Below are 24,943 nucleotides of genomic sequence, written 5' to 3'. Positions count from 1 at the left end.
GGCTCGCTGGACAGGGCTGCCAATGCTATGGACGGGGACCCTGATAGAATATCACGAGAGTATGGAAAGGTCACACCACTGAAGATGCATTGCTGTTGTAGAAACAGCTGTGGAAGGCATCAAACCTGCAACAGTAACTTCCTGCTGGAAAAAAATGCCTAGATGCCGTACATGACTTCACGGGTTTTATGACAGCTGATAAAGGAAATCATTAAAGAGGTTGTGGATATGGCAAAAAAGGTTAGGGGAGAAGGGCTTCAAGATAGGGATCTTGAGGAAATGCAATAGCTAACAGACATCACATCAGAGGAATTAACAGAAGACGACCTGCTGGAGACAAGTGTTTCCAAACCAGACCCAGGCCCCGAGGAAGAAGATGCAGCAGCAGTGCCAGAAAACCAGCTTTAGACAATCTAGCTGAAGTGCTCAGATTATTCAAGACTACTTTTGACCTCTTAGATGATACAGACACTTGAAACGAAACCAAACAGCGGAAAAAAGGTTGGTACCACTTAGAAACATTTTCAGAGAAATGAGAAAGCAAAAAAGCCCGACAGAAATTAGGATGTATTTCCATTCAACCACACTGAGTGTGCCTGCCTCTCCTGCCTCCCCTTCCACCTCTTCTACCTCTGCACCCCTGAGAAAGACAGACCAAGTCCCCTTCCTCCTCCTCCTCAGCCTGCTCAGTGTGAAGGTAGTGCGGATGAAGACCTTTATGATAATCCACTTCCACTTAATGAATAGTAAGTAATCTTCACGCTTACAGTTAATAAACTTCTCTGCTGTATGTGTTTTCCTGTGAAAAATCTATTAAGTATACAGCAAATGCATTAGTATGAAACATTTCTGTTATGACCATAATCACTGCCTAAGTGGTCATTGTGAGTAGGACATCATGTACAAGACTGGTATGGAAGTGGAGAGCCAGTCCTTACACAGGCATAAAATAAGTGATTCAATATGAAATTAATGTGTTTTCTTACTGTTTTATAAGTTTGCTTTCAAGAAATTACATTACTGTACAGTATTCCTATCTTATAACTGGAGAAACTGCCTCTCAGCCTATTATCACAAGTGGTTTGCTTCCAATACTGCATTATGCATACGACTATAATGTTGAATGGCCTGAAATTTTTTTAATGACTCATTCATTACTGTACACACTAGGCTACCAGAAAGCAATCATACAAGTTACACTAGGCTATCATAAAACAATCATATTTTCTTCTTCATTATCAATGCATGGTTATACCTGTAAATAAATATGAATTTTTTCAATTATCTTTCCATTTTTGATGTCTAGTGTTAGTAATATATGTAACATCCACAGTGTTTTGTTTCATGTAAGACAGTGTCGATGCAGTTACTGACGGATGATTCATCTTGCAAACACACAATGCAAAGCTGTGGTATTGATGAATATAGCAGAGTACTAGAAATTTCTTTTCTCTTTCTCATGCTTTTCTTAATAACATCTTTTCTGTAGCTTACTTACAGTACAGAAGAATACAGTACAGAATACATAAAATATGTGTTAATCGATTGTTCACATTATCAGTAAGGTGGTCAATAAGAGGCTGTTAGTAGATGTTTTGGGGGAGTCAAAGTTTTATGTAGATTTTCAAGTGGCTCCTAACCCCCACATTGCTCAAGGGTCAGCTTTAATTACTTTTACCATACTTTATTTTAGGTTCTTTTAAGTATAGTGTTGTTATGTTTCTAGACAATTTTAATGAATTAGAAGGTTAAGTGATTACACTTTTCCCACCAAATCCCCCGAGGAATATGACAGTAATAGTGGCGAAGGCAATGACCCTTGGGTTGTTCACAGCAAAGTCTCAGGGCTGAGGGGTAGGGAGAGTACTTTTTGAAAATTTTCTGGCAGGTGGAGTGTAGAACTTCATTCACTATTCCAGCTGGATAAACATCCACTCAGCAAAAGGCCTCACAGCCAAAACACCTGCTTCAGAGGGTTCTGGCTGGCCACAGTCTGTGCTACATCAGCATCCCATATCACGTCTGAGTTTACGGCAGTAGTTCTCTGTGAAGGCAGATGCAAGGGGGCATTTTGGGAATTTGTGGGAGCTTTTATTGGGGACACTGTCAGAGTGACTGGGAGACACAATGTCGGTCAGTGGGTAGGCGCCAGAATGGCTTAGAGGCTCGGACTACACCTGCACAACTTCCGAAATGTTCTGCAAGGAACTCACTAAACCGAGAAGACTTCTCAATTAAATGAACCTAGAAACAAACTCCATGGCACATATAAACACAAAGTAATTTCCCATAGTTCTGACATATTGTAAATTTACAGGAAAGTAAATAATATGTAATTAGGAGAGGAGTATAAATGCTTTGTTTGGAATTTTACCAAGAGTTGTTTCAGAAAACTGTCACTGACATTTCTTGGGATCCAGGTTGTCGATACATACACCGATAGCAATCTGCATTTGTAGCTGCCACACTCACAGTGATTCCACAAACAGAGGTAAGCATCTTACGATTTTATTATGTAGTGAAAAACAGTACTTCACAAACTTGACACATACAAGTCACTTTCAGATCTAGTTAAAACGCAGGTTTGGGTGCAGCAGTTCTGAGGCCAGGCCTAAGAGTACGCATTAATAAACTCCCGGGTGATACTGATACTGCCGGCCCTTAAGTAGCAAGGTTCTAGAGTAGCAGTACCCAAGTATTTGTAATTAGAAAGTGTTCTTATGAGTACCTTCCTTTTATTTCTCCATTACATTTTTTGCAAATTACCTATGTAGACAGGTTATATTATGAAGAAGGCATTTCCTGAAAGTCAAAGGGTGCTATAAAATACTAGTTTTTAAAAAGTGAGTGCTATATCTGATAAGGTTAAAAACCACTGAATTATGAAAAGTTTCTGGCCAAATTTTGGGTATAGCATCTTCATAACAACTTAAGATTTGCATATAACTACACTGACATGCCATACTGCAGCCAGAGCAATACTTTCAAAGTACAAACCTAGCCATGTCACTCTGTTCTTAAGAACATTAAAAGCTTCCCAGTGCCTTGAAGATCAAGTGCAAACTCCTTAACATGGTTAGAAAGCCCTTCATAATCCATTATCACTTCCCTCACCAGCCTCATTTCTCACTGCACTCTTTCCAGCCAAACAAATCACTTGCAGACCAGGCTCTCTCTCACAGAAGCATTTGTATAATTCCTGTGCCAGAAGTACTTTACCCAAAAGATAGCACAGGGGTACACACCTCCCACCTAAAGGTCAGGTGCTACCTCTTGTGCCTCCACAGCATACACCACTTCTTACACAGCATCGTTACTTTTGTAAATAGGCAGGGACTACCTTCTCATTGGTGTGTGCTCAGCATCTTACAGAGTGCCTGGAACACTTTAGGTACTCAATAAATGCTTACTGAAAAATTAACTATCTTTGCAGCGAACAAAAAGAATTACATGGACACAGAATACCGGTAGGCCTCAGTGTATCAGCAAATGGCCTATGGCCGAGAAGAAATGGCCCACCCAAGCAAGAGAAATTCAAATAATTTAAACTTAAACTTTTTATATTAAGTCGAACACTACAGGGTCTGCCTGAAAATAACAGTTAACTAGCAAAGTACTACTGAAGTGACTAAAGAAAGTATGGGGAGTAAGCCAAGCATGCTGCGTATCACCATTTCATCCATATATTCAACATTAAATATTTACTTCACAGAGAGCCAGTTTTCATGCTAACAGAGAATACAAAAGGTCATGGGCAGAATTACAGATGCCCGACAGCATGCCCAATGTGTGAAATATGTTCTTCGGAACCACAGTCAAGTGTCCATGAACATGGCAGAGAAAATCAAACAGTAAGCAGATAGAAGCATGAATGGATAAACGGATGATGGATAGATGCATAAATGGATGCACGATAAAACAACCTTCAGTGTAAAATACACTGAAACAGGAGCTTTAAGACAGGGTATGTGAGGGGTGTGGTTGACAGGTTTTCCCTTGTCTGGCTATGCTACAAAATAGCTGTGTGATCACTCAGCTTCCCCGTGCCTCCATTTCTCATCTGTAAATGCAATGGCTGTGTCTTCAATGTCTTTTAGTTCCTCCAACAATCTGCTCTCTCAGGCCACCACATCACTGGGACTCACGTGTCCTTACTTGCTGCCTAACCAATCTCTGGTAATTCTGAATCATCCTTTCCTCAGGGAGGCTTTCTGTGGCCCTCTGTACATTAAGTTCCCCACTAGTACACCTTCACGAACAGGCCTGTAGTTTCCTGTTATCAATGCTCAGTACGCTTGTAAGTTCTTAAATTTCGTCTTCCCCACGAATCCGTAAGGGATTGTCAAGGGATGAGACTGTGATTGGCTTGCTAAATTACTTTATTTCCAACATCAAAATACCCAACACATGGTAAGTATTCAAAAGTTAATTTACAGAGTGAATGAATTAGGTTCCAACAAATCTGAAATTTTACAACTTAGAAGATGATCATTACCTCTAATCATTACCTCTAATTACCATATCTTCAAAGATAGCTTTTTCTATTGTTCCATAAATGATACATTTGACAATCGATCTTGGTATGAAATTTTCTAGTATACAAAAAATATTTTCAAAATAACTTTTAAATTTTCCTAAACTCTCCTGTTTTGTTAATCATCCAAAGACAAGTAAATAATAAGGATCTCCTTTGACCTGGAAGTTACACTAACAATTTGAAATTTTGAGTTTTCTTATGAAGTCAGCTATGTTTTTCGAACTGACAAGATAGTATAGACAAATTAAGAGAATTTTTAAAGATATTATTATTTAGAAGTGATAGGATCTAATAGATAAAACAATGCTCTCTGGTCTTCCTCCACTTTCAAGCAAAATGAGAGAAAAGCCAGTATTTGAGAAAATTCATTGTCCTCTTACCGAGCAACAATTAATTATATTAAAGTATAAACCAGTAGAGTAGTTTTTAATGTACATTGAGACTCCTATTAAATTGTTCTTTCTCACTGGTCACCACCTAGATTAATTTCTTTCTGCATAAGTTCTTCAGATTAATCATTCTGGAGTCATGTTATTAATAGAAATAAGAAATTTCTGTAAGTGCAGTGGTCCTCCCTTATCTGCACTTAGTTTCCCTTTAGTTTCAGATAACCGCAGTGAACTGTCGTCCGAAAGTACTAAATTTCCCCAACCACTGACATCATCTGCTTCTGACATCCAATCATCAACATCATCAAGATTCAATGATCCAAAACCACCTGAAACAGATGATCTTCCTTCTGACGTGTCATCAGAAGGTCAAAAGTAGCCTGCCGCCTCGTTGCAATGCCTGTGTCAGTGACCTCACTTCACCTCCTCACAAAGGCATTTCACCACCTCACATCATCTCAGTAAGAGGAGCGAGCACAGCACAATAAGGTATTTGAGAGAAGGGCAGAGACCGCATTCACATAACATTTATTACAGTATACTATTAAAACTGTTCTACTTTATTATTGGTTATTGGTAACTTCTTACTGTGCCGAATTTATAAAATAAAGTTTTATTGTAGGTATATGTATAGAAAAAAATAGTGCACATAAATAGGGTTTGGTCCTTTCCTCAATTTCAGGCATCCACTGGGCATCATGGAATGCATCCCCCGCCCCCTCCCCACAGGTGATAAAGGGAGAATACTGTAGTAAAAATAAATCATAGATTCTAAAGAGGAGGTAGGAAACCTATAATCCAAACGTCAGGTGGATGCCTCAATTTTACCCAGCCTCCAGGGGCTGCTCCAGATGCCTCCTCCAGTTCTACAGCTGACCAGACCCAAAATGTATTTTAAAAATTCAAATACCCTCACATCTAAGGTTCTCAAATCAAGATAAAACTTACATTAGATTATTGGAGTAGCAGTTTCAGAAATGCAAATACAGAGTCTACTCAATAAGATTAGGCATAAGAAGAGGCACGTAAATAAACCTGCAGTGCAAGAGTGCCTTCTGGTTAGGAAAAAAAAGGCAGAACTGAATGATAGACAGATAGGTAGATAGGTGGACAGATAAATACATAGACAGGCAGGCAGGCAGGCAGATAGACAGGCAGAGATAAGGACAGCTGCGGAGACAGAGGAGGTGATGAAAAGCTGTGGTGGCGGTCAGGGAAATGGTCATGGGTGAAGTCGCACTGTACGTGCCTGGGGAGTTAGGTACTAGTTTAGGAAAAGGAAGAGCTGGCTGCCGGGGATGAATCATTGGTCTAAAATGAGCTCTCTCCTTAACATCTCCTACTGAAGAAGTGTCTTCCTGGGTGAACTCTAGACCCACCTTTTGGCTTTAGAAAGAACCTGGTCTGAAGATCACGTAGCCCGAAAATGCTGGCATCCCTGGACCTAGGTCCTAGTAATTCCTGAGTTGCCACCGTATTTATTGTTAATGATAGAGCCTTTTTAGGAAAATCTCCCTGACTTTCTCCTCCACTGATTGGAAGCCCTTCCTAACCTCAATACACAGTTAATTCATCATCAACAAATATTATTCTCTCAAACTGAATTTTATCCAATCAAAGTATAGACTCCTTCAAGAGACTTCTCCCTCTGCTGGGGGACTTTAGCTTACTTAGCCAAGTCGGATGATGCCCTCCTTCCTAGGCATAGTCACTACAGCCCGACTGGCACCGTGACGAGCATTACTTTGAAACCTTTCCATTGCGTACTTTAGGCAGATCCCCCAAATCCAGCTCCCTCCTACTGACGTAAACACTCTGGCTGTCAATCAGCTTCTATTTGCCTTCCCATTAATCTAGTCAGCACTTCCTGATATATCAGAAACTAAAAATTAGATATGCATTCAAAGGCATAAAAACAAGTTATGAGTTCAACATTACCCTAATAAGGCTTGTGGTGGAAGGAGAGAAAAGAGGTAATAACAAAAAGGTTAAGATCTTCCCTGTCCCCAAACAAATGACAAAGAGCCTGGTCCATTATTTATCATCAAATTCTCCCTGTTTCCTGAAAATTGGCTTGACATGAATGAGTAAAGAATGATGATACACTATAACAGTTCTATCACTTTTCTGTAAGTGAGTACTACTACTTGGGCAGGACTTAAAAGAATACAGATCTTTAATGGGTTCATGTAACTGCATCTCCACTGTTACCTTTATATATAGCTACAGAAAGACAGACTAACTGACAACAAACAGAACCATTATCCAAGTTCCAGATTATTACCACTAGAGGGACTTTAGAGATATATTGCAGTTCAAGCACCCAGTTTTACAAGTGAAGAAAACGAGGCCAAGAAAGATTAAAACACTTGTCTAAGATCACAACTGGTTATTGGTTTCTTGGTGACTATTAAAAATCGTTTCCCATTTTCTCCTGAGTCTCAACATTTTCGGTAGAATCCTACAGTTGGGCAGGGTCAGCACTTATTCTCAAATAAGAGAAGCAAAAAGAAAAAAATGTCATGTTGAGAAAGAAAATAGAAGAGGACTTACCTCGGGGTCTGCTAGACGCTGAGACAGACCTACAACAAAGACGAGGTTTTTTTGTACAACACGTACACTAGCCAAATGTTTGCGATTTTCTGATATTTTCTGTTTTCTTTCATTTTGTTTCTGTTTTTTCTCATTCTTTATCCTTTGTAATTCTTCCTGGGAGAGTGGTTTATAAACTGCTGGGTCTTCTGGATATGGCTTTAAGCATAAAACAAACATAGAAGTTAGCATTAAATAAATAGGAAAACTATATGAATAACAATGATCAAATTCTGGATGATGGGTATGTGGTTATTTGTTATATCTCCAATTTTCTGAACATTTTAATTGCCTAAAATATCTTATTTAATAAAAGTTAAATGTTAAATAAAATAGTTTTTTAAATACTTTTTTTTAGAGCTTAGCACAGACCACTTTTGGTGCTAAAACTTAAACCACCAAAGGTCCTAAAATTAAAACAACAACAACAACAACAACAACAACAAAAACCAATCTTGGGATCCCTACAGTGCCTAGCACACAGTTTACAAGAAAATTAAAATTCTAATGTGCTGTGTAAGAGGTTTATGTATTAAAATAAACATTTCATGAAAACCTGCTATATATCAGAAAATTAATGTATTGTTTTCAACACATTTCCAGTCAAAGAGAGAAACAGAAGGGGAAATAAATAGAATACAAAGAAACTCTGGTTCAGGAGTTTGAATTTAGTTTCAACACTTACTAGCCATGTGGTTTTAGGTAATTTAATCAAACTCTATGCCTCAGTATCTTCACAAGTAAAATGAAATAATATTAAACACTGGTCTAAAAGATAAAATAATACTTATAAAGCAATTATTATATGAGTGGCACACAGTAATCCTGAATAAACATGACCAATTACGCTATTGTAATTTTTTCCTTTCTCATCACTACAATATTGGTTTTACTACTGTTAATGCCAAGGCTACAAGGCCTGAGTAAGATCTGTGGACTCATGCTGCCTGGCTTTGAGTCCTGGCCCTCTTTCCTTCTAAGAGACCATATCTAAGTTATGTGACCCACCTGCTTTAGTTTTCTCTTTGGTAAAGTGGGAGTCACAGTATTGGGTTGGCCAAAGAGTTCTTGTGGGTTTTTCCATAAAATGAAGGACACATTATTCATTTTCACCAATAACTTTATTGATTTAGATATTTTTAGTATGTCGGCTATATCCCACGTGGTATATATAACGTTGATTGTTCCCAATTAATGTCTCCATTTGATTGCTATCAACTTCAACTGGTCTACCTGACTATAGAGTATTGTCCAGCGAGGTATCTCCGGCACAAAACTCTGCAAACCACTTTTGACAGGTTCTATAAGTCACAGCACCTTCTCCATACACTACACAAATTTTTCTTTGTCTTTCAGTTGCATTTTTACCTTTCTTGAAATAATATAGCATTAATATGCCAAAGATGTTGCATACTTTCTTCCATCTTCAATATTAAAATGACTACCCAAAAATTTACCAATTTTGGTAAACTTCTTTTCAAATGCAAGCTGATATGATAGCTGTCACAATACAAGCTAACAAAATTGTTTCAAGTGAAGTTAACGACAACTAAGTACTACTAGAGCCATCTTATAGAAAAAAAACAAAGGAACTTTTTTGCCAATCCAATACTTTATTCAGAGGGCTGCTGTGAGTTTAAAAAGATAAATACATTTATGAAATGATTAAAACTGTGTCTTATACATTAGTATTCAATAAGTCAGTTATTACTACTACCATAAATAGTTAATAATAAATGGAAGATGGGGCACATTAAGCATCTAAAACTGGATATGAAGAGATCCCAAAAACAGAGACCACAATTTGTTGGGAAATCAGGCCTATCAGAACCCAGGAGTGGGGACCAACAGAACAATGCCATTGAGAAAAACCAGTGTAAACAAGGTACCTTACAGGAAATATCTTGGAGATCAAACCCTTGTCTGAAGTATCATTGGCAAATATGCTTTCCCATACAGTTGGCTCTCTTTTCATTTTAATGCTGTGCAGAAACTTTTTATTTTGATGAGATCCCATTTGTTTATTCTTTCCTTTATGTCTCTTGCTGTAGGGACATATCAGTGAAAATATTGCTACATGGAATATCTGAGATTTTCCTGCCTATGTTGTCCTGTAGGACTTTTATGGTGTCACGACTTATATTTAAGTCTTTTATCCACCTTGAATTTATTTTTGTGTATGGTATAATCTGATGATCGAGTTTCATTTTTTTGCATGCAGCTTTCCAGCTCTCCCAACACCATTTGCTGAAGAGGCTATTTTTACTCCATTTTATGCTTCTGCCCCCTTTGTCAAATATTGATTGACCGTAGACACTTGGGTTTATTTCTGGGCTCTCTGTTCTGTTCCACTGGTCTATGTGTCTGCTCTTATCCAGTACCAGGCTGTTTTGATTAAAGTGGCCTTGTAATACAGTTTGATATCAGGCATGGTGGTCCCTCCTACTTTGTTCTGCTTTCTCAAAATTGCTGCAGTTATTTGGGGTTGTTTATGGTTCCATGTAAATTGTTGAAATGTTTGTTCTATACCTGTGAAATATGCCACTGGTATTTTAATAGGTATTGCATTGAATCTATAAATTGCTTTGGGTTATATAGACATTTTGATGATGTTAATTCTTCCAATCCATGAACACAGTATATGTTTCCATTTGTTTGTGTCTTCCTTAATTTCTTTCTTCAGTGTTGTGTAGTTTTCTGAGTATAAGTCTTTTACCTCCTTGGTTAGGTTTATTCCTAGGTATTTTGTTTTTCTTGTTGCTGTATCAAATGGGATTATTTCCTGATTTCTGTTTCTGATATTTCATTGTTGGTGTACAAAAATGCCTTTGATTTCTAAATATTGACTTTGTATCCCTGTTTTGCCAAATTCATTTATTAGGTTGAGCAGTTTTTTGGTGGAGTTTTTAGGATTTTCTAGGTACACTATCATGTCACCTGTAAACAATGACAGTTTTGCTTCCTCCTTTCCAATTTGGATGCCTTTCATTTCTTTTTCTTGTCTGATTGCTGTGGTTAGGACTTTCAATACTATGTTGAAAAGAAGTAGTGAAAGTGGACAACCTTGACTTGTTCTTGATCTTACTGGGGAAAGCTTTTAGTTTTTGCCCATTGAGTATGATGTTGGCTGTAGGTCTCTCATATATGACTTTTACTAGGTTGAGGAATGCTTCCTCTATTCCCACTTTGCTGAGTGTTTTAATTATAAGTGGGTGCTGTACCTTATCAAATGCTTTTTCCACATTTATTGACATGATCATGTGATTTTTGTCTTTCCTTTTGTTTATGTGATGTATTACATTTACTGATTTGTGAATATTGTACCATCCTTGCATCCCTTTAAAATATATAAAGAACTCACATGACTCCACTCTAGGAAGACAAAAAACCCAATTAAAAAATGGCAAAGGGATCTGAACAGACACTTCTCCAGGGAGGATATATGCAAAGAGTCCAGAGACATAGAAAAAGATCCTCAGTCAGCATTGCTAGCCATCAGAGAGATGCAAATTAAAACCACAATGAGATACCACTTCACACTGGTCAGAATGGCCATCATAAAAAAGAATCAACAAACAACAAGTTGGAGAGGATGTAGAGAAAAGGGAACCCTAGTGCACTGTTGGTTGGAATGCAGACTGGTGCAGCCACTGTGGAAAACAATATGGAATTCCTCAAAAAACTAAAAATGGAATGGTCTTTTGACCCAGCAATTCCACTGCTGGGATTATATCCTAAGAACCCTGAAACACCCATCCAAAAAATCCTAAGCACCCCAAAGTTCATAGCAGCACAATTTACAATAGCCAAGTGCTGGAAGCAACCTAAGAGCCCATCAGTAAATAAATGGATCAAAAAACTATGGTACATTTACATGATGGAATACTATGCAGCAGAAGGAAAGAAGGAGCTCCTATGCTTTGCAACAGCATGAATGGAACAGGAATGCATTATGCTACGTGAAATAAGTCAGGTGGTGAAAGACAAATACCATATGATCTTCCCTTTAAGTGGAACCTAATCCACAAAACAAACAAATATGCCAAATATAACCAGAGACATTGAAATTAAGAAAAACCTGAAACCCTGCTATGCCTTTGACAGAAAGTTACTTTCAGCTTCCCATATATAAGTGAAAACAAAAAATAAAAATAAGCTCCAATTTTTGAATACAGGTTAATAAAAGACAATTAAGAAAGTGAGATTTCCCTTTGTGTTCCTCAATTTCTACTAATAATATCTTAAGCTCTCCAAAAACCCCATTCTTAAATATTTAGGTATATATAACTAGAGGCTCTGCAGGATATAAGCACCCACACCATTAGATTCCCATATTAAGAAATCTGAATCTTCTAGCTATCTGCTCCTATTTGGCATACTCCAACTCACTTTTGAGCAACAGGCATATAAAACAGCCAATTCAGTAATTTATCTGACTTTTGCATGACCTAAGAAGTTTCAAATATGAAGTCAGTATTACACATTTTAGAAGCTCAATAAATCTATGACAAATGAACACCAAACTCCTTTCTAGAATTGAAAATTGAGTATGTTAATTTTCTTTAAAAAATACGTTTTTCAAAATGTTCTTGCATTTTAATTTAGGGAACCAAATGGTTAAAGATCTACTACAGTAAGTTCGATACTTCAATCGATGTAACTGTCTGCCATTTCAGTTTTCTCCCTCTCTTCTCCACTGACTCTTCTGTATCTATATCATTCTCCTTTCAAATCTTAATCTGCCAGAACAATTTTAATCCCATGAAACCATTTGGAGCTATAAAGACACAAATATAAAGATGAACTACATACAAAGTAATTAAAATACATTTCTATGAAATCATTTAAATTTTTTATTTAAGAACAGAAAATCTGTTTCCTACCACAGGATTTCTGGGTAGCTCTTTTTGGAGTGGCTATCACTCAATTAATTTGAAAGCCGCTGCCTTGCCTTAACATCTAGAGTGGTGATAATTCTCTCCCTGAATGGGTCAAACACACAGATTGCTCCTAGTTCCACAGCAGTTGAGAATAAGCATTTGGAAACGTTTATAACAACTTAAGACTGCCACACATTCATGTACGTCATCAGTGGACTATGCAGAATAAGATATTTATCAGCGTGGTTGTTATTGAATTTAGGTGGTAAATCACATGACATCAGCTGGGAACTAGGCATGCATAACAGGACCTTGTATGGGTCCTCAGCAGACTTGGGGCATGGAAAATTGGGGTGGGGGCACAGTTTCAATTCTGGTTCTTTGTCAGAGATAGTTTAAGAAACTTTTCTGAGACTCAAATTCTTCTGTGAATATGAAAAATTTGACAAGCACTCAAAGACTGTGCTCTTTGTGAACATTCTCTGACACTGTAAAATCTTGATGAAAGGTGATGCAAAGTAACATAAAAGCAAAAAAAAAGCACGCGTGCACACACACACACACACAAAGAGTGACAAGTACCAAAAATGAAGTTGCAGTATCAACTCTCATCAAGTGTATCAATGATGCAACACCATGCTGAGTATACAACACTGGTTGTCCTAGCCTTTCTTCTATGCTACTCCAAGTTGTTTTCCTATGGAAATATAATTCCATCAAGCTTCAAAGTTAACTCTGGCAGAAAACAAATGCCACATAATATAAAAAAACAACAATAACAGAGCACAAGACAAATTAGTTTGCTATGATTTATCCTCCAAATATCTCTTATTCCAGTAGGAAGTTATACTACTAGCTTTTTAATCTTAACATATTTGTGAAACTGCATTTCTGTTGATAGGAGGAATTAAATAAATAAATTTTCCTAGACAATATAAAGTGTGCTAATTTACTCTAAGCAGAAAGACAAATATAAAAAATCTTGTTAGCCGTAATTTGCCAAAGGTTTCTTAAAAAGTTGAAAAAGCATGCACCCCATGACAATTCCTCCTCCACACCTGCCACCGTAAATGGCTACTCTATGAACCTAAGACAGAAAATGAATAGGCTGATACAATAAGGAAGGGAAGTAGACTAAAGATGAAAGGTGAAGAGACAGAATTTGAATAACTGCAGAAAAAGAGTGTGACTCACAAAGCTAGTAACAGCAGTATTAAAAATAAATATAAAGAAAAGTGTATGTGGTCTACTTTTTGACTGAACACATGTTAAACTTAATTTTCTAGGAATGTAGCATCAAATGAAAAATTACAAGCAGAATTTTTTTCTTTAAACGTAGTACTGTGTGTTTTATATCAAACTAATGCTAAATAGGGTGCTTGTGAAGAAGCATTATCAATCTGTAAAAATATCTTTATTGGTGTTAATGTGGCAATAAGTTGCCAGACTACTAATTAAGATGGCTTATGGTCTCTAGTGTAATCACTTAACTTCTTTCATATATGTAGTATGTTCCCATTTTATTCCTAATGTATTTACATGTGTCTTCTATGTACTTCCTAATCAGACTTGTCAAAGAGTTATTTTATTGGACTTTTCAGAGAACCAGTTTCTACCCTTTACTGATATACTAATTTTCTTCTATTTCACCAAATTGTGCTAAATCCTTATCTTCTACTATCACAATATTTATTCTTTTTCTGTTTTCTTAACCTGGAAATAAGTTCACTCATTTTGTTCTTTGATTCCAATAAATGCATTCATAGCTCTAACTTTTCCTCTTGCTAAAGACAATGAAAGACACTATTAAAAAACTTTATTTTTAAAACAACTTCTTAAAAACAATAATGGGCTGCAATAGGGAATTTCCGAGCCAATGTTTGGATGAGAGTCAAAACCCAGAGGGAAAAGTGAAAAGTCTAGTAACAACAAATAGGGAGAGGGACAGACAGCATTCAGAGCTGAAACCCACCCAGGGGAGCATCTGCACCCCGGAGGCCAAAGGATGGCCTGGGCAAAGCCCTTTGTGCTCCAAACATCCCTAATGCCAATGCACATAGGACCCAGCAGCAGTCAAATCAAAGCCTCTCTAAAGAAGGGCAAATCCACTCTGGGCCTTGGAGAACCCTGAAATAATCTGATAGCAACAACCAGGAAACAGTCATAGGTAACTAAGCACATAAAGCAATAAAATAACATGAACAACGACCAGCAGAAACATCCCTCTCAGATGGGCACATTTTAAAGCAATGCTTGATCTGTTTAAACAAATATGCTCCACACTTAAAAATATTTGCAGGGCATAAAAATCTATTTTAAAAAATCAAGTATGAAGAAAGAACAAACACTACTTTTAGAAATGGAAAACAAAAGGCAAAATTTTAAAACTCAGCAGACATATTTAGCAGCAGACTGGACCTAAAAAAGAAAATTCAAACACTAGAGGACAGATCAGAAGAAACCATCCACCTATGCATTAAGAAAAAAGAAAGACAGGAAATATAGAAAAAAGATTAAGAAACATGGAAAATGGTGAAAAGATCAGGAAAATATTTAATCAGGGACCCAGATTAAGCGTAAAGAGAATAAAGTAGCATCTGAAGAAATAATGCTATCACTCTTCACAGAACTAATGACACTCACCAATCCACAAATTCAAAAAGCTCTATGAATCCTAAGCAAGGTAAATAAAAAGAAATTATGCAAGTGAGTTCTAATTTTAGGAATTAGTTAATACTTCCATTGTGGCCTAAGAGTCAATTTTAGTTCCCATTGCACTTATATTTTAAAGGTCTGTACAAGTTTGTATAAACTGTGTACACACACAAACATATACATGCTTGTTGACTGTGTAATTCAAATTTTCCATTTCCTTTTAATTGTCTACTTCATCTTTCAATGTCTAAAATATACAAGTCAGAAGTCTCCCCATTATGAATATAAATGCAGTTTCTCCTGGTATCAACATCAGTTCAATATACAGTCAAACCTCGGTACTCAGCAGCTTCAGAACTCGTCAAACCCTCTCCTCATCGCATTTTGAAAACAGAAAAAAATGTTTCAGCACTTGTCTGCTCGGGACTCATCACACTTGCTAGAACTTGTATGAGTCACAACACCACCCCACAACAGAAAGTGCTTCATCATTCGGTACTCCTGGGTCTCAGCACTCCTCGTGAGTTATGGAACAAGTTAACGAGTACCATGGTACCACGGTACTTCAAAGCTCTGCTGTTAACTAAATAAAGTTTCATGACTTGAGGGACCTTTAATCAGTAAGAAAAAGTCCTGTTAAAAGCCCTTTTAAAATGTGTTTGATCTTGAATTTGATTATTAATAATATTAGCATCAATATAGCTCCTTTTCCTGTTTCCATTTGTCCACTGTATCTTTTTTCCCTGGATTCATTGATATTTTTCTTACACGTGTTCCTAGTCAAACAGCTCTATAAGGTTTATTAAGAACAAGAGCAGTCCCCCATTTCTTTCCTGCCGAGTCGCCTCTCTCTACAGATATTCCTGTTAACTCTTTTAAATGATTGTTTTGTCATGTACTATGTTATTAAATAACACGTTGTGTTGTTACTTCACTTTTCAGCTTTAGATAGTATCATATTATGCAAGTTGAAGATTTAACTATCCTTCCCAAGTCTACTTTCTAAGCTTTCACCCTAATTTTGATTAGGTCAACATTTGTGATTCCATTATTATAAAGTTCAAGTGTTTATACTTTCATCTCCAGCTAGGACACAGTAGATGGTAGACTAGGCCTACCAGGACAACAACTAGAAAATTAGATAAAATATATAAAATATGTGTTTTCAGACACTGAATAACATTCAGGCAATGAAGAGCAGGTGTGCGAACTTTGAGAAAAAAGGAAGACAGATGAAATATCATGAGTGTCACAGCCTCTGTTCTTATGGCACTTCCTGGATCCTGGCACAGGGCCCAACAGTCGACAACACAGCGCGGAGGGACAGCAATGAAAATTTGAAAAGACAGAGGCAACCTAAATTTACAGGGCAAAATAACACAAAGAAGGAACTAGTTAAAACAGAATTCCAGAAAGAGTTTACACAGAAGAATCCTGTGATAGCTAGTTTCTGCAGGCAGCTCATCAATGAAGAAACTCTGATAGAATCCATGCTAATAATGAATTTGGAGAGGAAATAAAAAAGTGATATCAATCACATGTAAATTCCTTCACAATACAGAGAATGAGAAAACACTCCTAACTCATTTTATGAAACCAGTATTACTTTGATATCAAATCTAAAAGCAATATAAAACAAAGCCACAGAAACTCCTCACATTACAGATACATAATCCTTCTGAAAATATTAGTAACTTTAACATAAAAAGGATGATATATCATGATCTGTGGCGCTTATTCTCGAAAGAAATAGTTGATTCAAAAATGAACCTACAAAATAGTCTTGGGGATATAAAGTACAGCACAGGGCATACAGTCAATAATAATATAATTATGTACGGTGCCAGGTGGGTACTGGAAATATCAAAGGGAACACTTTGTAAAGTATATGATTATCTAACCACTATGCTGTATACCTGAAACTATTATAATATTAAATGTAAACTGTAATTAAAAATAAAATTTAAATTTAAAAATTAAAAATAAATCAAACTAAATTATTGCTTCAGTGGAATGAAGAAAACACACGATCATCTCAAGAGAATAGACATTTGACAAAGTGCAGCACCCACTCATGATAAAAACTCTCAGAAAGCAAGGAAGAAAAGAAAACTTCCTCAACATGATAAAGACCATGTATAAAAAAACTTGCAGACAGCAACACACTTAATAGTGAAATACTCGATGCCTTCCCACTAAGGCTGGGAGCAAACAAGGACATCTGTTCTTACCACTGTTATCCACTGTTATACTGGAGGCTTACCCAATTCAACAAGGCAAGAAAAATACTTAAAAAAGCATAAATGTTGAAAAGGAGGAAGTAAAACTAACTTTATTCACAGAAGACATGATTATCTATGTAAAAAGTCCTCAAGACTCTAACAAAAATCAATTGCTATATATAATAGCAATCAACAACTGGAAAATTGTTTTTTTTTCTTATTGAATGTGTTGGGGTGACATTGGCTAATAAAATTATGTAGATTTCACGTGTATAATTCTACAATACATCATCTGTACATTTTATTGTGTGTTTAGCACCACAAGTCAGGTTTCCTTCCATGGAAAATGGAATTTGAAAAGCAGTATTATGTTCCACAGCTTAAAAAATAGAAAAGGTACAGATAAATTTAACAAAATATGCTATACACCAAAAACTATACAATATTATTTTTAAAATCTTTAAATCTTAGGATAATAAAATGATAAACTGGCCCTGGCTGGTGTGGCTCAGTGGATTGAGCACCAAAGCAAAGGGTCATCGGTTTGAATCCCAGTCAGGGCACATTCCTGGGTTTCAGGCCGGGTCCCCAGTAGGGGGTGAGCAAGAGGCAACCACACACTGATGCATCTCTCCCTCTCTTTCTCTCTCCCTTCCCCTCTCTCTAAAAATAAAGAAATGAAATCTTGAAAAAAAAGTAAAATGATAAACCTTATTCCTTAAATAGATGTTAACACTTTTAAGATGTCATTTTCCCTCAAACTATTGTTTATTCAATGCAATCTCAAGAAAAAAACAGCAGACTTTTTGAACAAGCTGATTTTAAAAACTTAGATGGAAATGCTAAGACTTAGCACCCAAATTAAATTCTAAAAAGACTAACAAAGTTGAAAGAGTTATTATGCCAGATCTGAAGATCTAGAGTAATCAAGACAATAAGGATAGACATAACTGTCAGCAGATGGAATTCAGACTCTAGAAGTAGATACACACATTTACAAGCGATAGATTTTCAGGAGAGTGAAGACATAGTCTTTTCTACAAATAATGATGTAACAATACGATACCTGTATGGAAAAATAATAAATCATAACCCCTACCTCATATCTAAGCCATTGCAATATTAATACAATGTGATCACTTTTCCTATTCTGCCCAACTTTTTGTTTCTCTACAGTTAATAACTGTGTTTTGTCTGATTATATCTACATGCTAATTCAACCATCAAATCTCCCCCAACTGCTGAAGTGGCCTCCTAAGACATTTCTCTGCAAAAACACCAAGTACTCTCTATGTGGGACACAGCTGTCATCTTTCCCCACTACCCCAAGAAACCCACTGCTTCTCTCCTGTGTTTGGTCATCTGTTTCCTTTGTCCCATGCATTGTTCTCTCCTCATTCCTTCACATTGGGGGGGCATATCCTCCAGTAGACTTCCCAGAGAGAGTGTATGAAAGGTAAAAAAATTCTGAGAATTTTCAGGCCTGAAAATGGCTTTTTGTGCAACTTTTTCACCCATGTAACACTTAAGCAGATATGGAGTTCTAGGGTGAAAATAAATTTCCTTTAGATGTGCCTTCTAGCTTTAAGTCTTGCTTTTGAGAAGACTGAAATGATTGATTCCTGATCATGTATTTGTGACCTTTTTTCCTCTTTCAAAGCTTGTAGAATGTACCTAGCTTCAGTATTCTGGTATTTAAAAATAAAAAACTTGGTGCCAGGCACTTGATGCGACTTTTCAATCTGGAAAAATGTCTTGGTCTTAGGGATATTCTTTCATCATATTTTTTAAGATAATTTTCCTTCTGTATCATTATGATCTCCTTCTAAAACACTAAAGTTACTTATTATTTGATCTCTTAGAGACTGATCTTCAAATACTGTTATATCTTCTCTCAAATATTCTCTCCTTTGTCTTTCTGCACTACTTTCTAAGAGTTCTTCTCAACTTCATCTGCTGACTCTTTCCTTGAGTTATTTCTGCTGTCATATTTTAAATTTCAATCATGGTGTTTATTGTTCACTGAAGTTTTAATATGACCCTGCTCCTGTTTCATAAATGCAATACCTTCTATTATGTCTGAGATTAAAACAGTAATACCCTTGCTGAAGTTCTCACTTGTCTGGCCAGTCTCTGGTTCCCATGTGAGTGAATGCTGTACGATGCTATGTCAGTACACCACCTGTGTTCTCACATCTGCTGTTTCCACCAGGTATTTTTCTCAGAATGCTACACTTAGGAATGACTGGGTAGGGAGGGAAGGAGGGAGGGAGGGAGGGAGGGAGGGAGGGAGGGAGGAAGGAGTAATCACCTCAGCTATAGATTATAACTTAGAGACCCAAAAGGCGGCTATCTAACACTTCTTTCACCTGGATTCTTTTTCCTGTAAATGTTGGGCAGCCTTGGTGCTCATTCTTAGACAAATCTCTCATCTTTTCCATTGACCTTCTCTTTCTTGTGATCTCATCAGGCATCATTATTTTATAAATAACATTCTATATGTCGATAACTCCCATACCAGAAACAAACTTGAATTTTCACCTGTCTATTCAGCATCTCCATTTAGATTCCTAATCGAAATTCCAAACTTAACAAGTCTAAAACTGAGTTCCTGATCTTCTCAAAAAAACCTATACTTATTGTAGTCTTCCGTATCTCAGTTAATAGCCATTCTTTACTTCCAGCTGCTTAACAAAACCTTGCAGTCATCCTCAAATCTTCTACTTGTCCTGTATAGTGGATATTAAACTTTATTAATCTCTGTATGCCTGAAAAGTATTTTATTATGCTTTCACATCTGAAATTGAAAATTCTTCATTCAACGTTATTTTACTCAAAAATTTGGAAAAACAAATTTCTCAATTATTTTCTCTTTTCTATGGTTGTAAAACAGAATTAATTTTATTCTTCTTCCTCTGTAGTCTACCTATCTCTCATGAGCCTTTAGAACCCTGTCATTATTCTACATCCTCTAAAATTTTACAATTATATAAATAGATGTTGATCTTTTTCAGTCATCTTGTTTCATATTCACAGAACCCTTTTAAGAACAACTGCTTTTCGTAAGAAATTTTCTTCCATTAGTTCTTTGATTATTTTTCCCTCATCACTGTACTTCACTGCTTCTAAAACTTCTCTTAGCAGAGGTCAGAACCAGTACATCTATCTTTTCCGTAGCTTAACTTTTCTCTCATGCTTTCTATTTCTCAAACTTTTTTGCACTATATTCTGCAAGGAAACACTTGGTACAATCTTCCAACTTATTAATTTGCTCTTGAAATGTGTACTTTCTGTTCTTCAGCCCATCTATAAGGCTGTTCGTTTTCAAGATCTCTAATATATTCTTTGAAAAAATGTTCTTTCTACATGAATATGTCATTCTCTCATACTTTATTGAGAAGTACCAATGACACTTCAACAGTTTCTTTCTGTTTGCTCACTTAGGCTCTTCCACTTACCAATTTTTGTGTTTCTCTTCAATAATGCTGGTTTTCTTAAAAATATCTGTTGACTTTAGTTTGTTGCATGTTTACATGTAAGAATTTTGTCAGTCAGCCTATAAATAATATTTGTTTACTGCAGGATGCTGTTTTATGACTGTAGAAAGGAGACATTGCTGGAAAGAATATGTTGTTAGTCCATCTTCTCAGCAATAAGAGGTCCAAGTTCTTCCAGGTGTTTCTATCCACCTTAAGGCTCTGACCCAAATTTATAACCCATGTTCTAGCTAGAAAGCATTTGTCTCTGCTATGTGGTACAAAACTTAGGCTGGACCCAAATGCTGCTCCAACGCTATAATCAACCACACTTATATTTTTCCCAGGACTTAAAGCACCACTATTCTTACCTTTCTTCAGCAGTTTTTCTCCTATGTTTTTTAAGCTAATGCTTCTCTACTGAAATTGATCCCAATGGCCTTGTGTCCTTCATATTCCTCAAACTTTCTGCTCTCCCCAGAAAAGCACCCTTTATTGCTAACCAGCTCTGCTCTCTGCTGAAGTTAGTTTTGTTTTTATCTTTAATTTTTTCTATTTTTCTTCCATTTTCTAAGGATTTGAGGTGATTCTAGGTGATCCCTTAAAATTGAAATGGATTTCTTTGCCATTTCCCCAAATAACTGATTTTCGTCTAATGACAATATAACAATTGGTCTTTTTTAATTAAGACTCTACTGTGTAACACTACAAAGGAAGTAAAGAAAAAGAAAAAGAGAAAGAAATAAACTTCATGAAGTCAATCACATTCACAAGCTTTTGAGTCTTGGGATATCCTGAAAGTTACCACTTTCAACAAAAACAGTTCAATATAATTATCTTATAAAAACAACCAGGAACCAATTAAAATATGACTACAAACCCATTACCACAAATTTATTATAGATTTTAACCATAGCTAATGTTAAGGTTTTCATTTACCTTTGCATTCACATTCTTAAAGTATATTAACTATATAAAAAAGTAAAATTATATATATTAAATATACATTATAAATCTGTATATTATATATACTATACATATAAAAACTATATTAACACTTAAGATTTGTTTTTCATTCATGTAATGTATATACATGTCCACTAAATTTTTTAAAAATAATGAACAATGATGTATACTGCCTTCTGAGATTTAATTCCTCTGGTAAGAAAGTTGCAAAACAAAATTTTAAAAAATAATCTACGTATCTAAAACAGATTTCCACTTTCTCAAAATCTAGTAGTAATAAATATAAGAACTCTTTCAAATGAGTAAACAGAAAAAAGGTTTAAATCATACAAACATTAAAGATAAAGCAAAAAACAGATGCTTGCATGAAGCCCTAAGCACAAATGAAGTCCTTCAAAATAGAAACCCAACAATCCTCCTCACCCTAATAGGTCCTTCACTACACTCTAACTCTTGCACCTACTTACTAAAACAAATCCCAGAGAGTATTTTTAAAATCATGTTTTTTTAAAAAAAGAGTTAGAAGAGACTCAAAAGACGTATGTGAATCCCAAACCCATTACCCACTAGTTGATGCCTGGGGCCAAGTTTCTACAAAGACACATTTTCCTGAAGTGCACAATGGGGGTGGCATCATCAGCCTAGAACTGCTGTAAGCACTCAAGAAATGAGTAACTATTAGCTTCTGAACCAGAATTTCTGTCATGTTAACCCATGACTTATTTTAGTAAACATCAAGACTTCTATTTCATACTAGAAAGTTAAAGTGAATCCCCTGTAGGCATAATATTAAATGTGTTTTTCCAATTTTATACCATCCTACCTAAATTCTTTGCTTCTCTACTCCTAATCCTCTTAAACAGTCAAAATGAAGGCCAATCAAGAGGTTATGTGACTTTACTAAGGTCATATACAATCATAGTTAACAATCAAGCCAAGATTCTACTTACTCATACACAGGTATACAAAGTTACGTTGGAGTATTTACCTTTCTACATGCAGGACAAAGCCCGTTTTCATCAGTGCGAATTCTATGCCAACAAAATCGGCAAATTTGGTAGCCACAGGTGCAAGGGAAAAAATTGATATCATCTATCTCCAAGGGCTCCATGCAAAGAGGACATTCCACAGGGTCTTCCTTCGCATCAGGACTGCGAGACATCTTCACGTTTATTAAACAGCAGCAAAAGTTTATAATAATTTAAGGGAGAAAGAAGTTCAGCACTGAGAATTAAAATGTAGAACTTCAAAGACCTGCATGAGAAGAAACAAAATATACTATTTACTACTGGAAAAAATTGTATTATCAAGAATCATTTTATCAAAAAATTTGAAAAATACTAATCAGATCATTTCTGCTATCATCTCAGAATAGACTTCAGAATGGAATCCTAAAATATTCTGCACATCAAGAGAAAAAGCCTGGCATTATTAACTTTTCTGATTCAACGGAAAAACGAAAGAACTTCCTTCTTTCTACATAAAACATTTGGTACCAATCTAGTACTAACCATAGCACCTTTTAGGGGAGTAAGTGATATACAGAAGCATCTTCAGCCTTCAAACACACTGTAAACTGTCTTATCTCTTATCTTAAAGCTAGTGATACTTAAAACTGCCACATAACTGAAGGAACATGGTATTATTCTAAAATGCATCACAATTTACAAAATAAGCCTAATGACAAAGGCTTCAGTCACCTAAAATTGCATGTTAATATCAAACTCTTAGCAAAGAAAATAAAGGTTAGAGCTTTAAAAACATATGCCATATAATCTAACTTTACAATTAAATATGTATAGTACGTCAACAAAAACTTCTGGGAGAATAAGCATATATTATACAAAATAAATAAAAAATAATGTATCTTTGTAAATTATGCACAACAACTGAAAAGTTCTAGGTAACGATTTAAGTTAAAGTCACTGGTAAAAACATTAGGGTGAAATCACTATTTTAGGTTAAAAAACTGATAGCCTCCAAAATATAGCTCAATACAATCAATGCCTATCAAAATAACATGGTTTCTTTTGTTTGTTTTTTACATAATGTGACAAAATAATTCTAGAGCTGACATGAAAGGATAAATGCATGAGAATTGCTTTAAAACTTCTGAGGGGAAATGTGGGATTTGCACTGTCAGACACTAAACTGTATTACAAAACTACTACTATTTAAATAATTTGACATTGGCACAAATATACATGTAAGATCAAAGAAACTAAATTAAAAATATAGAAAAGTAACCATAAATTTATGAGATTTAATATTTTATAAAAGTGACATTACAAATCAATATGGCAAGGATGGACTAATTAATCAGTAATAGGATACTGGTCTCTCCGCTTTAAGAAAAAAACAGTATATATCTGTTATACTGCCATCAAAATAAATCCCAAATGATCTGTGCCAAGAAATATACTTTGAAATAACCTATTAACGTGTTAGAAAAAATAATAGAATTTTTCAAATCTTGGGATACAGAAGGTCTTCTAGGGAAAAACAGAAATTCAGAAGCCCTAAAAGAAAGGTATGTTCAACTTAGCAACACAGAATAAACACACATAAACACAATGAGAGGCAAGCAACAGAGTAAAGGATACATACACTACACGTAATGAAGAGTTAGTGTCCAGAGTACATTTTTTAAAATTTCATAATGCAATTTTAAAAAGGCAAATAAGTGAAAAGAAAAAAATGGGAACAGTATGAGTAGTTCAGAGAATTACAAACGATTACGACATGTAAAAAGATGATCAATTTTTTTAGTTTGTAAACAGTGAGATAGCATTTTTCCCACCAGCCTGCAGACAAGTTTGTCTCCCCACAAAGTAGACATTATCACTGATTTATGTTCCTCTTCCTACAGAGGAAATGGGAGTACAAAGAGTACCTCGTCTGAAGTTGCACAGCAATGAGGTGGTACAGCCTGGATTCATTCCAGGAAGTCAGCCCCAGAACCTGTGCTCTTGTCCACTTTCTCATTCCACCTCAACATCTGTCCAGCATTAATACTCACATGTGTACCAGGTATTTTACTACATTTTGTAGCATTGTTCATACCGATAGAGAACTGCATGGAATTAGTTAAGAAATCATTAAGTAAGTAATGACACTGCCATAATAAGGTAGATGTGTGTGTTCAATCAGGAGATGTCCATTATGATGTTTTTTACTTTTAAAAGCAAGTTGAAGACGAATATATTTGATTTGTTTTCTCAAAAAA

At 35.8% G+C, this 24,943-nt stretch overlaps 1 protein-coding gene across 8 annotated transcripts in view; it reads right to left on the bottom strand.

The window, feature by feature from the left end:
• CNOT4 (CCR4-NOT transcription complex subunit 4) overlaps nt 1-24,943 on the bottom strand; it is a 140,281-nt gene that overhangs the window by 60,380 nt on the left and 54,958 nt on the right. For all 8 annotated transcript variants that reach the window (XM_045855605.1, XM_045855606.1, XM_045855604.1 and 5 more), the window contains 2 exons: nt 22,706-22,971; nt 7,480-7,677 (listed from right to left, as the gene is read on the bottom strand). In XM_045855605.1, the coding sequence (XP_045711561.1) occupies nt 7,480-7,677; nt 22,706-22,879 (372 nt within the window). In that variant the 5' untranslated portion in view covers nt 22,880-22,971. The remainder of the gene's footprint in view (nt 1-7,479; nt 7,678-22,705; nt 22,972-24,943) is intronic.

This window comes from Phyllostomus hastatus, unplaced genomic scaffold (assembly GCF_019186645.2).
Source record: "Phyllostomus hastatus isolate PE091 unplaced genomic scaffold, TTU_PhHast_1.1 phas_scaffold_114, whole genome shotgun sequence".
In the NCBI taxonomy this organism is placed as follows: domain Eukaryota; kingdom Metazoa; phylum Chordata; class Mammalia; order Chiroptera; family Phyllostomidae; genus Phyllostomus; species Phyllostomus hastatus.
Note: the sequence above shows the minus strand (reverse complement) of the source record. Positions and strands in the feature narration are given on the sequence as shown.